Source organism: Penicillium canariense (assembly GCF_028826845.1).
Source record: "Penicillium canariense strain IBT 26290 chromosome Unknown utg000004l_segment0_segment0, whole genome shotgun sequence".
Taxonomy (NCBI): Eukaryota; Fungi; Ascomycota; class Eurotiomycetes; order Eurotiales; family Aspergillaceae; genus Penicillium; species Penicillium canariense.
The window spans coordinates 1,444,348-1,458,864 of record NW_026622731.1 but is presented as its reverse complement, the minus strand read 5'-3'; the positions used below and the strand labels follow the sequence as shown (position 1 = coordinate 1,458,864).

At 45.5% G+C, this 14,517-nt stretch overlaps 3 protein-coding genes across 3 annotated transcripts; 1 reads left to right on the top strand and 2 right to left on the bottom strand.

Moving 5' to 3' along the window:
- Positions 1-7,171: 7,171 nt before the first annotated feature.
- Positions 7,172-7,822, bottom strand: N7482_006864 (NAD(P)-dependent oxidoreductase; the record flags this gene model as incomplete). The annotated part of the gene is made up of 1 exon (XM_056688989.1): positions 7,172-7,822. One exon carries the CDS (start codon positions 7,820-7,822, stop codon positions 7,172-7,174), a length of 651 nt encoding a protein of 216 aa, XP_056541418.1.
- Positions 7,823-8,550: 728 nt separating this feature from the next.
- N7482_006863 (uncharacterized protein) lies at positions 8,551-9,825 on the top strand (the record flags this gene model as incomplete). Its single annotated transcript, XM_056688988.1, has 1 exon — positions 8,551-9,825. The coding sequence occupies one exon, from the start codon at positions 8,551-8,553 to the stop codon at positions 9,823-9,825; it is 1,275 nt and encodes a 424-aa protein (XP_056541417.1).
- A 2,146-nt stretch (positions 9,826-11,971) lies between these two features.
- On the bottom strand, positions 11,972-12,979 carry N7482_006862 (oxidoreductase; the record flags this gene model as incomplete). Its single annotated transcript, XM_056688987.1, has 3 exons — positions 11,972-12,058; positions 12,111-12,460; positions 12,514-12,979. The coding sequence occupies 3 exons, from the start codon at positions 12,977-12,979 to the stop codon at positions 11,972-11,974; spliced, it is 903 nt and encodes a 300-aa protein (XP_056541416.1).
- Between the last annotated feature and the right edge of the window lie 1,538 nt (positions 12,980-14,517).

Genomic DNA, 14,517 nt, shown 5'->3' with positions numbered 1-14,517 from the left:
TTAGGAGCTACGTAATAACGAAGTATGGCCTGGCGGATGGTGCCTTTAAACTTCACCGGAAGAACCTTTTTAATAACATCGGTTATTGTTTTAAGATATTTCGTGTTCTCTAGAAAAGTCCTTAGGGAGGGAATGACTTTTCTGTAATTTAACGCAGTATATAATAACTGCGATCGCTGAGCTAGATCGCCGACTATTAGAAATACTAGGCCGTCTTAAAATATGTTATTGATATATCGGCGGTCGGCTATTAATAGTCGAGGGTAGCGTCCTTCTAGTATTTTAAGAGTCGTCGTGTTAAGAAACTAAGGGTTTTGGTAGGTAAGAGATTGCTACGTATAGTCGATCTCTGCTAAGGAATCTACGAGCTCCTATTAATATTAAATATGAATAGACTCTCTAGCGTGACTTCCTTACCTCTGGATATTTAAGACTTCCTAGATAGGTCCCTATATACTACGGGGTCTATAAAGCAGGGAAATAAAGAAGCGTATCCAGTCTCCTTCCTAGGTAACGGAATTCGTCCTAGCTACTCTTAGGCTTATAAATCCGGTTAAATTCCTTATATTTTGTCGGTGACTATCTTGTAAGCTATTCTTTAGCAGCATCCGTGTCTCCTCTCTGCTAGTAATGGCGAATGTTCCGGAATATTTCCCCGTCGCTGAACGTATGCGACCTCGAGTCGTATTCCCGCAGTCTCCTACGGCAGTCATTATTTAGCTTTTCGGTGTCGTAAAGGTTGAAAATCTACCAAATGTCGTTTGGTGCTAACCATTCGCGAGCAGTAGCAATACGATGTTTTCTTTGGAAGTAATGCAGGTTCTAGCCGTCTAGCAAGGTTATTTCTTTTGGATCACTGCCGCTTAAGCCTTCGGACACCAGCGGCTGGAGTTCCGAGAGCTTTACTTTATAAGGAATCCAAGTTAGTGGATCCAGTCGTCGGCAGCCCTCGTAGTCAAATCGATGCAGAAGACTATTGATATTGGATTGTCGGAAGCCCCGAGAGCCGAAAATATCGATGTCATCAAAGAGGAGCTGACTAAGCTGACTGATTTTCACAGAACCAATTTCGGCTGCCGACAGTTGGCGAGCAATTGTCAAGTCGTTAGATGCCATAGAAGAAGGAAGTTAGTATTAAATTATTTCTAAAATGAACTACACAGCAAATGGTAAACTTAGTCCAGAAAGAATGCTTTATAACGACCAGCCACGATGTTTAAGCTCCGGGAAAACCGTGGTCTTAATGATAAGATAAGCTGTGGTGCTGCGCACCTCAACCCATCGTCACCAGAGAGCATCTTAACAAACGTCTTCTGCTTTTCCTCAGCGTCCTCTTCCCATTGACCCTCGCAAATTGTCCTTGTGATAAGCACAACCCTAGCACTAATGACTTGGACAGCTGCTTTGAAAAGGAAATTGTTTACGTATTTGACAGCGCAATTTGCGAAGAACAGTGGGGGTACGAATTGATTTGCTTTAGAAAAATCGCGATCTGCTTTTTGTGGCACGAATTGACCCCCATGAAAAGACTTTAAGATGGAATCTCTGGCTATCGTGGAAATTGCCCGACCTTGTCGGTTTAGTAGAAGACCGTTTTTCTCACTTTCCTTTAAATCGTACATTTCTGATCAAAATATCACCGCAGTCTTTAACGACTCGAGCTTGTCTTTCGCTCAATGTCTCGCCTGTTGCAATCTGACATATTCTTTGAATGCAGTCAACGTCTTCATCTGCCTGGGTCCAGTTACTGACTAGCTTATAATTGTGAAAGGATGCTCTTTCGATATCCTCTATTTCCAGAAACTTGAAACTTGGTGAGGTGAGGCTGAAAGCACCTAAGTTATCTTTACCCGGCTTTGAAGAGTCAAGTTATTCCTTTTCTATGATCACTAGGGGTCGGTACATTTTGGAGGATAATTGGGAGATTGTGGTCTATGAATAAAGAGAATGAAATGATTCTTTGTATCCGCTTCCGGACTACTGTATAATTATCCATTTGACCATGGTTTTACTTTTCGTTATGGGTTTCCCTTTGGCCACGATTTTCCTTTTGACCACGATTTTCACACGCTGGTTCTCGATCAGCCGCATCGCAGGAACAACCACGCGTTTCCCTCCTCCTAAGCTACCACCTCGCTGGGCCAGATCGTAGGACCGGCCACGTTTTTCCCTCCTCCTTAAGCTACCACCTCCATCGGCCAGATCGTAGGGCCGGCTACGTTTTCCCCCCCTCTCTAAGCTACCACAGGCAAAGTTACTTCTCTCGATCGGCCAGATCGTAGGGCCGACCACCTTTTTCCCCCCCTCTCTAAGCTACCACAGGCAAAGTTACTTCTCTCGATCAGCCAGATCGTAGGGCCGACCACGTCTCTAAGCTACCACAGGCAAAGTTACTTCTCTCGATCGGCCAGATCGTAGGGCCGACCACGTTTTCCCCCTCTCTAAGCTACCACAGGCAAAGTTACTTCTCTCGATCGGCCAGATCGTAGGGCCGGCCACGTTTTCCCCCCCTCTAAGCTACCACAAGCAAAGTTATTTCTCTAGATCAGCCAGATCGTAGGGCCGACCATGCTTTTCCCCCTTCCTCTAAGCTACACAAGCTTCCTCCCTCTTTAAGCCTCCCACAAGCAAAGCTGCTTCTCTGGATCGACCAGATCGTAGGGACGACCACACCTTTCCCCCCTCCTCTAAGCTATAAGCTTCCCCTTCCCTCTTAGCTACAAGCTTCCTCCCTCTTTAAGCCTACCACAAGCAAAGCTGCTTCTCTCAGTTAGCCCCGGCAGACCACTCTTCCCTATGCAAGGCTGCTTTCGATTAAGCCTGTCGTAGGGCGGACCACGATCTTCCCTCATTTCATACGACGTTGTGAACTAGAAAATGAGGCCAAAACCGGCTGTCGTTAGGCGCATGCTAGCATTTAATGTATAATACTAAAATTGTAATTCTAGATACATTGGAGGGAACCTTCATTCGTCGCCATGGAGAATATCCAAGAAATTGTCAGACGGCATGAATGGTTGCTGCTTTGCCAGCCCACAGTGTTCCCTTAACTTGGCTCATTGTCCCCATGACTTGATTGGTCCCCCTCTCTGGAGCCCAGAATCCTCCCTTTGCCGGGGCCGGTTGAAATTCTGTTTCAAAAAAATCAATCTTTTTCTTTTGCTTCAAAGCGAGATACCGACACGTGTCTCGTGTTTGTGGGTCAGCGGAAACTGAAACATCAGATCAGAGTCTTTTCACAAAGGATCTATCAAATAGAGTATTGATCCTTACCCACGAGGAGAAGTTTTCTTAGGCATAATTCCACTTCATTTTTGAGAATGCCTTTCAGATCTGGCTTTCCGTAGAACTTAAGACCACGCCTTCCGCTTTCGTTTACAAAATCCATATTGCCTTTCGTAGAATGGCCTGTTAGAGGGCTTGAGTTAACAAATAAAGCCTAACGGAGTACCTTGTCTAGATCAGTATAGACTCTATAACAAGTGCAGGGAGCTGCATCTCACCAACTCCGGTTTGTCCAAGTCGAGTAATTGATTTATATAGTCACAAATCTATTCATTATGGGCTATTTATTAGTTAATCACAATTCTTTTAAGTTATTCTATAGAATCATACCTTGTTAGTTAACTTGCCATACTAGGCAAACTCTTCTTAAGCGATAACTACGATCCTTTCGCATAATCAGCTCCTTTAGATAAGCAAGCTATGCTGAGATTCCAATGCTAGTAGCGATGAAGACAAAGTTGTCATAGTGAACTATATCTTTCGGTTTGCCGTATGGACCATCGAGAAGGATTCGCAAAGAATTATATGGACAAGACTCTAATCGCCTAGTGAATCCTGACTCAACTTTAGCAAGCACTGTTATGCGACTGGCTTTCCCGTCTGTGTTATCTTCCTCCTACCAAAGAATATTCAGTGGATGTGACTCCGCGAACGAAAGAAGGCGAATAATAGGGATCCTCAGATAGATATATTGACCTACACGGACCTTCCAAGGACGAGTGGGAGTGAATGATAACCTAAGTTTAAGCGATTCTGGCTCAGGTAACTGATTGGTGCTCGAATAAATGATCGTGCTTTTTTCAAAGCAGTTCTGTATTGTCCGATCAAGCACGTCGTTACGCCAAACCTGGGTAATCCAGTAGAGCGTATAGTATAGGCTCATTCTCTCTCCAGGATTAACACCCCGATCAATCATATTGATCATCTATGTTATCCACTTCTTCCGATAATGGTGCTTTAGATTCTGGATGATTCCTTAGTCTAATGGCTGATAAACCGACGTCGCATTTGCCGGAAAAAAGAGCACCTTGATATTAGACGGCGGTGGCGCATAGTCGAGGGCAGATAGATGCGCGCTGAAATTATCCATTAAGAGTAGGACGCGTCTTTGCTTACCAATATGCTTATAAAACGCGCGAAGCTATTCGCCTATGATATCACCGCATATCCATGCTTTCTTGTTCCAGCGCCAGACGCACCCAATCGCTCGGGTATTAATCTTCCGAAGTACGCGCGGCGTCTTTACTATACCAATCAACCATAGTGGCATTCGATCTGAACCAGTAGCATTCGTCGTAACTACTATAGTGATTCGGGCCTTATCTTACGTCCGACCGGCCTGGTTTTGCGTCGATAGGCCACCATTTAGCATACGACGCCAGAAAAGCCCAGTTTCGTCCATATTATAGATATCCTCCTTCTGATAATAGCCACAGATCGTCCGGAGGGCTTTGATATCTTCGTGTATTAACGTTAGGACTGATGCAGCTTCGCCGTGGAAGGTATAATGCCGAAGATGATGCCGTTTTTTAAACCGAGTAAGCCACCCATCCGAGAACAAGGGAAGTGGAAGATGTTGATATTCGGGTATTTTCTTCTAATACTCGATCGCTTTCATCCGAAGTAGTGGGCCTGTTATCGGAAAGCCGGCATCCTAGTGTCGCTGCTACCATTCGAACAGAGCTTAGTCTAGTATAGGCCACTGCGACATCGACGGACGCATACGGACACTAGCTAGACTAGTATCAAGATGATCATACTTGGATGAAAGGATTTTCGAGACGGTAGCTCGATCAATCAGACGATCGAACTGGGACTTAAACCATTCAACACATGCTCTTTAAGATGGTCGAGGGTGCGTATCGGATACAAAGGCGCGTAGAGCTTTTTTCTGAGCGTCCGATATGCCCTTGTTAGAGCGTTTGGGGAGGGGTGGCATCTTCGCCGAGAGGGAGACGGAATTCTGCATTCTGATTGGTCTATATTGTATGACTAAGCAGAGATTGGAGGAAAAAATCTGGCACGTACTGAATGTGTCAGAAGTGGTAGGTTTATATGGGAAAAGGGGCTGTGCAAGAGAATATCGTGCCGGAACCGGAAAAATGCCAGTTCCGGGCGTGCTAAAAGCGGGAGTTGACTGTAATTTGATGCACAATGACTTAAAAGTCCAAAACGCTATCGATTATATTCTTAAATATCAGCATACCGATAATCTAGCAAAAAAAGACTCTTAGTGTTGAGATACAAGGTCATGAAATATGGTATTTAGTATGGTCATTTTTGAGGTACGCAGCTCGCTTGTGGGATACGTTATGTATGAGGGCTTAGGTCCTTCGCATGGAAGCTAAGAAACGCCCCGAGGCGCCTAAAGATATTCGGGCCCTGCCCCCCGGGGGGGGCACATAGTAAAAAAGTCTTGGCAAAGGGGGGGGGGCATAAAAATCTTGCCCCCCCCTCTCTAAGTAGATTAAATCTTAAGATATTTTGATCGGGTTTTTTTGATGTTTTATCAGAATTGTCTGAACTAACTTTCTGTGAAATTAGATTGTAGAATTTCTTACTCGAAGGGCTAAACCCTAAGGGGTCGAATTTTGGTGGTGGATTTTTGATGGGGGATGCCAAGACCTAACCTAGCGGGTAGTCTATACCTAATTCGGCCACGTTTCTTAAGCCTATCCCATAGGGGTGGGTGGTATCTGCCACATACCAGTTAGGGTTAATTTTTTAACTATAGCTCCACTTTGCGGGAAGGGCCCTCGTACCAGACCCATTTTGGCGCCAGATACCATATAGATTTAGTAGAGGTAGAGACTTGAAACTCTCACAGTTTATAGAACTTATCGTAATTTAACTCTAGTTTCATTTTCAGAGTATTTGAAACCCAAGAAGTCCGGTCTTGGCGTAGTCAAAATTGGTGAGTTTTTTGATGGGGTGCGACCGGGAACACGTTCTCAGTAGTATTACTCGCCAACGCATAGTCGTCAACCATACGAATAGCAGACAGTAGAACCGAGTCACGAGATATCTGTGCCTTTCTGCCCACCCACACCGTCCCGTTGTGGGTGCGCCACACCGGAGTTACCAACCACACCGGAATTGCCAATTTCTCACTATTTACAGCAACTATTTCTAAGTAGCTACTTCTACGAATAAAGAGATACCTCAAGCGTCCCTCTTAGACAAGTGAAGGAGAGGGGAAATAAAACAACGGAGCTAACTGGCTAAGTAGTCTCAATTTTACTACGCATTAGCAGTTTTTTATACTTACACTAGGTCACGGTTTCGCTAACATGCTCAAAGGCGAGAGTCGAACGACTACTACGTTAGAAAATGGAAAACCCTATCCTTTAGAATCATCTACTTAAATGTAGATAATTTTGTGAAGACTATGTTTAACCAGCAGCTTTTCCCCAGATTTGCAAGCTCCGGTTTACAACACCTGAATTATTAAAAATAAAGTGCGTTTTCACCGCCCGCCGTTCTTTTCCGTTAACCGCGTTGAAGCTACAGTTAAACGGTCATTTAGGTCTAGACGTGCAACCGAGGGTAAGAAAAAAAAGAGAGTGATTAATTAATAGTTAATTAGCTAAGTATCAACCGTCGCAAAAGACCTTGGTTTCCAACCGCTACATGCTGGGTTTCTCAAACTAGGGGTGCGAGCAACTTATTAATATGATGGTTGAATATGTAAAGCCTCTGGCACCTCTGACACGCCCAGAATATCAAGATCCTTAAGCACGACATTTCTCCACCGTTATGTCCGCAGGGCGTCTTGTCATACCAAGTTGTGGGTAGTCTCGAGAGTTACCCAGTTCGCCAGGCAATCGCGAGCAGCCCCACACAATAAGAGATAATAATGAGACCTATACAGTACCGGGACAACCCATTAGTTCGTTATCACCGGAGTGCTTCGATCCCAAGTGCTCTTCTCAGCAGCATCCACTAGATACGCCGCCACACTAGCCCTCGAGATCCCACCCAAGCCCGCAAAAACACCGAGTCCTTTCCCATCGTCGCTAAAGAACCGAACGGGCGCTTTTTTCCCCATAGTCAGTCTCGCTGCCCTAAACAACACGAATCGCAATCCGCTCTTCTTGAGCGTCTCATCGACCTGATGATGGTCCTCGAATGTATGCCCCAAGCTGGTGTGGGAAATTGCGAATCTCATAAGCACAGTGATATTTGGGAACGAAGACCCAACTCCAAAGGAAGACAATGTCGCAATTTTGGCGACACCATAGCTTTTCATGGCAGCGATGAGGTTTTCGTGCGCGGTAGTCATGATTCGAGTCCCCTTTACTTTCGGGGATGCTAGCGTAACGATCACGGCAGTTGGGAGGTCGCCTTTGACTGCGTTGAAAGCCCTTTCAATGTCCGAAGGTTCCACTGGTGTGCCCTTCACGATGGTTAGGCCTTCCTTGGCTGGAAGTGTAGAGGGATTTCGAATCAAGGCTGTAACCTTGATGCCGCGCTGCAATGCTTCATCGATGACGAAACGGCCAGTCTCTCCATTGCCACCAATAACAAGGACACGCATATTGAAAATGCTGTTGCGCTGTGGTAGGATGCTGAATTTGTTCCCAACCGCGAAGAAGTGGCTTAGTTAAGACCGTGGTAAAATGCTTTGAGTGAATTTTTTAACTTTGTTAAGATCAATCGATGATGAACTGGATGGATGCTTTAGAACGACACATAACCGACGAGCTCCCAGGAGGTATATATAGCTGTGGCATAACTCTATCGCGGATGTTAGGGCTGAGTCGACATAAGGACCGGCTACAATAAGGTCTTGGGCATATTGTGAAGCCTAGTTAGTGCTTGCTCAGCTACCGCAAGGCAGTAAGCGACGCGTAGGCTGTTGACCTCATCAATATGCCTGTTTGCGGCCACCTCTGTAGTCAGAAGTCCGTGTGGTCGCTCGGGGCTCGCTAAAGGCAGAGTCCGTAGAATTACAAATCCTGTTGCTTACAAAGGGGGGCGATACTAGTTAGGTTACATGCTTTGTCCTTTGACTACGGAGGTGCATTTCAAAAGTTCGGCGTCGCGCACCGACCACCATATTTACCACTAGTCATATCGAACAGACGAATACACACAGTAACGTCGAACTACCCCTAATAATATTATTTTCTATCTTCCCATAGCCACCTACCTACCACCAACCGACCGACCGACCGACCGACCGACCTACCTACCTACCTACCTACCTACCTACCTACCTACCTACCTGCCTACCTACCTACCAACCTACGAGCTATTCAAAATATGCCAAAACAGCCAGATATCGCCACAAGAGCAACCGTGGTTGCTTTAAAGGCTTACACTAGCAAATCTTCGCATGAGATTGCTACGATTACCAATCTATCTATCTCAGCTGTCAACAAGATCTACGCACGCGCAATCGAGCGAGGCTTTGAGGTTAATCATAATAATATTCAAGATGCTTTTGTACAAGACGCCCAACGTACTGGCCGGCCAACTAAGCAAGACCAACCAACAACGACGACTATCCTATCTAAGGTGCGTCTGGATCGTTATGGCCGAGAGAAATCTTGTGCTGATCTTGCTGGTGAGCTTAGCAAGGAAGGAATCATTATCTCTGCTGCTACTATTTGGCGTATCCTCAAGAACGCCGGCCTACGCAAGACGAAGCCAACTCGGAAGCCTGGGTTGACGAAGAAGATGAAAGCTGATCGGCTTGCTTGGTGTCTTGAACACCAAGCTTGGACACTTGATGATTGGAAGAATGTGATTTGGTCCGATGAAACTTCGGTTATTCTACTACATCGACGTGGTAGCTATCGAGTTTGGCGTTCTAAGGATGAAGCTTTTGTTCGATCTTGTATTCGTGAGCGTTGGAAAGGCGCTTGTGAATTCATGTTTTGGGGCTGCTTTACCTATGATAAAAAAGGCCCTTATCATTGTTGGAAACCTGAAACTGCGCAAGAGAAACGTGAATCTGAGCAAGAGATTGAGCAATTAAATTGCGAGATTGAGCCTATTTTAAAAGCTGATTGGGAGCTTGAAACGCAGATGCGTCGTGTGAATCTTCGACGACAACCTGCTGGTAAAAGGCCTATATGGAAATTTAACCAGAAAACTGGCAAGCTTGGTCGTGGTCGTAAGGGTGGAATTGATTGGTATCGATATCAAAAACTGATTTTGATACCAAAGCTATTACCTTTTGCAAAGGAATGCGCTATTCAACGGCCGAATACGCTTGTTCAAGAGGATAAAGCACCGGCACATAGCCACTATATCCAACAACGTGTTTTTGATGCAGCTAAGGTTAATCGGCTAATTTGGTGTGGCAATTCGCCTGATCTAAATCCAATTGAGCCTGCCTGGCCTTGGTTGAAACGTGTTACAACCAAGAAAGGCGCACCAAAGAGTAGGCAGGAGGCCTATATTGCTTGGCAAGCTGCATGGCGAGAGATGCCGCAGGAGAAGATCCAGCGTTGGATTGAGCGTATCCCTACGCATATCAAAAAGATCATCGAATTAGATGGTGGTAACGAATATAAAGAGGGTAGGCTATAGGCAATACAATACAATACAATATAATCTAGCTAAAAATCGCCTAGTGTAGTAGGTGGTGGTCGGTGCGCGACGCCGAACTTTTGAAATGCACCTCCGTACCGATAGTTGGTTAACGGGAGATTGTCCGTCTTCCGCTTAGTCATTCAACCATTTCTGGATTTCAAGCCTGCTATATAATAGGTCATTACCACCAGACGGGATCCGGATTTGTCATACTCGTATTTTTTGATCGAGCTGAAGGATTGATGGGTACTCGTAGCTCACCCACAACGCCGAACGGTAGAGGCGGAACAAGAGAAAAGAAAGTTGGTGCAATGTGTTTCTCAAATCGGCGGGCAAAACATATCAAGCTTTAGTTGCCTCGGCGTTGCTAGGACGGAGGCTTAAGCATCCACCTACACGTGGCTGGGAAATTATGTACAAATTGGGTTTGGGAGCAAGAAGCCACTGGTCGTACAACACGGCAGAACTCTATTGAAGGATCGCTGTCACTCGCTATCGCTCGAGTCAAGATCCCTGGAGCTCCCTACAGCCACCGAGTCAGGAGCCAAACCTTGAGCGAGAAGAAAATGGCCATTTCTCAGAGCGATAGTTACCGCGTTATCCGTTTGCGATGGGAGTCTCCAATCTGCACCATGGTCTTGGAGGACACGGCAGGCCTCCCAATTTCCATCTTTATAAGATCAATGTGACTACGACTCAGAAGAGAAGTAACGCATAGAACAGGTTTCAAATCAGAGGTAGATGCAAGATCATTCAGTCGTTAAAGAAAGTACTCGCTTCGATAGTAGCCATACCATGCCCTAAAACTCTGATTAGATCTCCACAAGTCTTGGTATGTCTGCACTCTCTCATTATCTCTAACACCTGGGGTGCGTCAACGTGCCAATGATGTCTTCCTATGTGTTCAAGTACCAAGTACGCCTCAGTTCTCGACGGCACTCAAGTCCTACCTAGGTCTGTCTTCCTTTGAACACGCTTCCACCAGCGATGTATGCCTAGGGCTTTCTCCTAGCAAATATTTACATCCAGAAACTCATTACTTACTGTACGCCCAAGCTTTGCGGACAGAAGCGCGCCCGACCGCCCCGACCGCTCCGACCGCCCTAACTAGTCAAAACTTTCTACGTTGAGAACGAGCCAGCCATTCACCCTTGCCCTTAACACTACGAGGTCAGTAATGAACGGACTGCGTCTACTGTGTCGAAATTTATTCTCAAACGCTTCTACTGATTCACGCGTGACAGATCCTGTGTGATCTTGTTAGTCTCAAGTATCTGGCTTTTAAAGGTGTTTGGGTGCATTTTGTTTTTCGTTTTGCGAAGACATAGTTAACCTCGAAGAGTAGGCGCCGTCACGACTGTGGTCTCTATTCTCTTTCCACAAGATTAAATCCATACTCAGCCCGCGGAAACGTCTTATCTTGATTGAATTTGAATAAACGATTGGCCTTAGAGTATACGGGTGCTCCGCTAGATTATCACTATCTGCAGTCCGGGAATATGTTTCCAGGCCTATGATCGACTCCGCAGTACCGCTGCATCGCGAGTAAGAACGGAAAAGGTTCTTAGCCCCAGAGAACTATCCTCGATTCTCGGATTTAGTGGAACCACAAACTCCAGCGGCAGTAGCGTGCAATACTCGGGCAACGTCGGCAATCCATATGGAAGCAACATCATTGAAGTCCCAGCTACGCAGGCGAAGCAATATAAATATGTTGCACGTTTTGATAGTCCAGGTAAAGGAGAAAACTGGACTGTCGTGATCTGGAATAAAATTGGGCCAGATGGTAAAATAGGAGGTTGGTATGGAAAGGCTTGCAAAAAGTTTGCCTTAGCAGTTAGCCAAATTCGTTATATCGCATTCGATGAAGATTCCCAAGGTGGTTGGGCTGCAGCGCCCGGTTCTCTCATTCCAGTAGACGCTAATGGCGGCTATGCTTCGACCTAGGGTGAATTTGACTTCGGTTCCACTGTCAATCTAGGCTGGTCGGGGTTCGATGTTTCGGCTATAGCCGCACAAAATGCCGGCCTTGAGGATTAATGCAACCGGTCGCATTTAGAAGGGTGGTGGGATGTTTGAAACTTTTGTCGTGATTTAACGAAAATTGCCTTTCTCTCTACAGACTAGATACAAGTTGCAAATCTTAGTGAGATTCATATCCATTTTCCAAGCACATTTCCCGGTATAGCTCCAGGGTATCGAGTCCCGTCCCCCTAGCAGCAAGTGCATTCTGCATGTCGTTAGTAAGATAACTTCCATCGCTAATTTAATCTGATTCTTACTATTAACCAAGTCGGGATAACAGCTATAGCAATTCTAACAATACTTGACTGCGCTCCTCGCCATATCGTCCCTTCAGCACCACCAAGGACATCACCCACAACTTTCTCCGCATACATCTTGGGCTCCATTTCCGGATGACCTTGCTCTCCCTTCACAAAAACCCTAATCCGATCTATAATAGAAGAGTAATAAGACCCCTCTGGTAGTTCAAGTCTCGGGGAGTTATTAAACCACTGTGTACGAATGTTACCCGTGATAACAATAATCACTTTCACTCCCAAAGGTTTCATCTCCAATGCCAACGTTTCACTTATAAGTCGAATCGCGGCTTTGGAACTACAGCACATTCCTGAGTTCTTTCAGTATAGGAGTCTTGGATATAGCGTTCCCAGTCCAACATACCTTGATATAGTAATCCCAAGCAAGCCGCCGTCGATATATTATTCACAACTGTCCCCTTTGCATTAACCACAAGCGGTGCAAAAGCCTGCGTTACTTGCACAACGCCCCAAACATTGACATCAAACACCTTCTGCCCTATGTTAACATCCGAGTCCAAGAGAGGCATTACGAAGCCTGCGCCAGAGTTATTAACGAGATAGTGTAGTTTGCCATTCGTCGCTTTTTCCACGATCTTGTACGCTGCGGCGATGCTTTCGGGGGAAGTCACGTCTAGTTGGAGGAATGTCATATTGGGGAAATCTCGTAGATCTTGCATTCTGGAGGTATCTCGAGTCGTGGCGAAGACGTGGAGGCCCTTGTTATGGAATGACTGGGCTAGGGCTGAATCGATGCCGCCGTCGCTGCATCCTGTGATGAGGACATACTTTATTTGCGAGGCTATAGTTATGATACTGGTTGATTTCATAATCATAGCATTCGAGTCAATAAATAAAGCTCAAGTATTGACTGTTTACTGGATTCAGATGATGTCCCGTCGGGGGGAATTCCTGTTGCCGAGCCTTGCTGACTGCGGGCTATAATCCTTCCGGTTCTCAGTACAGTGGCAGTTCAAGGTCGGAATCTAGAGACCAGCGAATGGTAACTTCCCCTCTTCAGAAAGGTCTTTTTCAATTGTATCTCAACTCGTCTTTCGTGATCGTTCCGATATCATTTTTTGGTCTACCGTTCAACTCTTAACTAATAAGATGATTTTGAATAGTTATTTGCCGGAGTACTACCATACTTCATCACACACAACAACCCCATTCATGTCGACTCATCCACCAAGTACGGTGGCACTTCCTGACCGGCCTTCCAGAAATACTGTGCTCCAGTATGAGCCTCCGGAAGTCTCGACTGACTAGGCAGACTATACATATTCTCCCGCAACGTCCCCCCCTTAACAGCATAATCCGACCAAAACAGACCCCGACGACACAACTCCGGCAGTAGCAGTTCAATAATATCATCAAAAGTATTCGGCAGACTGGCATAACTCAAGTTAAACCCATCCACATCACCAACATTCACCCACCGCTCTAACTCATCTACAACAGTCTTAACACTGCCAATAATCTTGACCCTAGAGAAACCAACAATTAGGGGTTCTTCGTGAGAAGCATTTTGCAGTATCTGCGACTACCTCATATTATTGAGCTGCTTCTTTGGATGTGGAACTCATCCAAATGGAATTTCAATCGGCCGGGCTTCCTGCAACGTTTAGGGCTGATTGACACCTAGGAAGGAGTTCAGGAAGGCGACAGTGACTGGTCGCACGATGACAACTAGGTTCCCATAACTATCGTGGAGTACGATATTGAGAGTTCGTTCACACATATACAGGATATGACCACTTTCTTGTCGCAGTAGGAAGAGTACAGGTATAAACGATGGCCACTGGATGCAAGAGCTCGAGTCTTTTTTCGAGACACGACGACGGAAGAACTCTTCACCCAAATAACAGGTAACAAACTGCCGGGTTAACTTTGTATCATGTGAGCCTAGAGGAAACAGAATGGCTTGTTCATAATATTATGACACTATATTCTGCCATTATATTATACAACAGTTCTAAAGCAAATCACGACTTACCAGTCCTACTGGGGATCCTTAGTAAGGTCATGGAAGATAGAAAGAGCTATTACGCTTAGGCACGTGAGATATCAAATCAACAGTGGTAGCATTCAACGAAGCAACTAAGCATGAGAGAGAGAGAAAGAAGGAGAGATGGCGAGAGAGGGAGAGAACTATCTAAATCGTACGATGCCTTAGGAATCAGGCATAAACTAACAAACATGTGAATAGTAACAAGAGCCGTATATTGGCGGAAACGATGCACTGCTTGCGGGCTGCATATGTTTCTAAGTTTTTTCGCCGTGTAGAAAGCGAATAAGGGCTGGTCGATGTAACAGTAGAAGTTGTTGAATCTGAGTATAGAGAATATTCCTATTCGCGTGGTAGTGA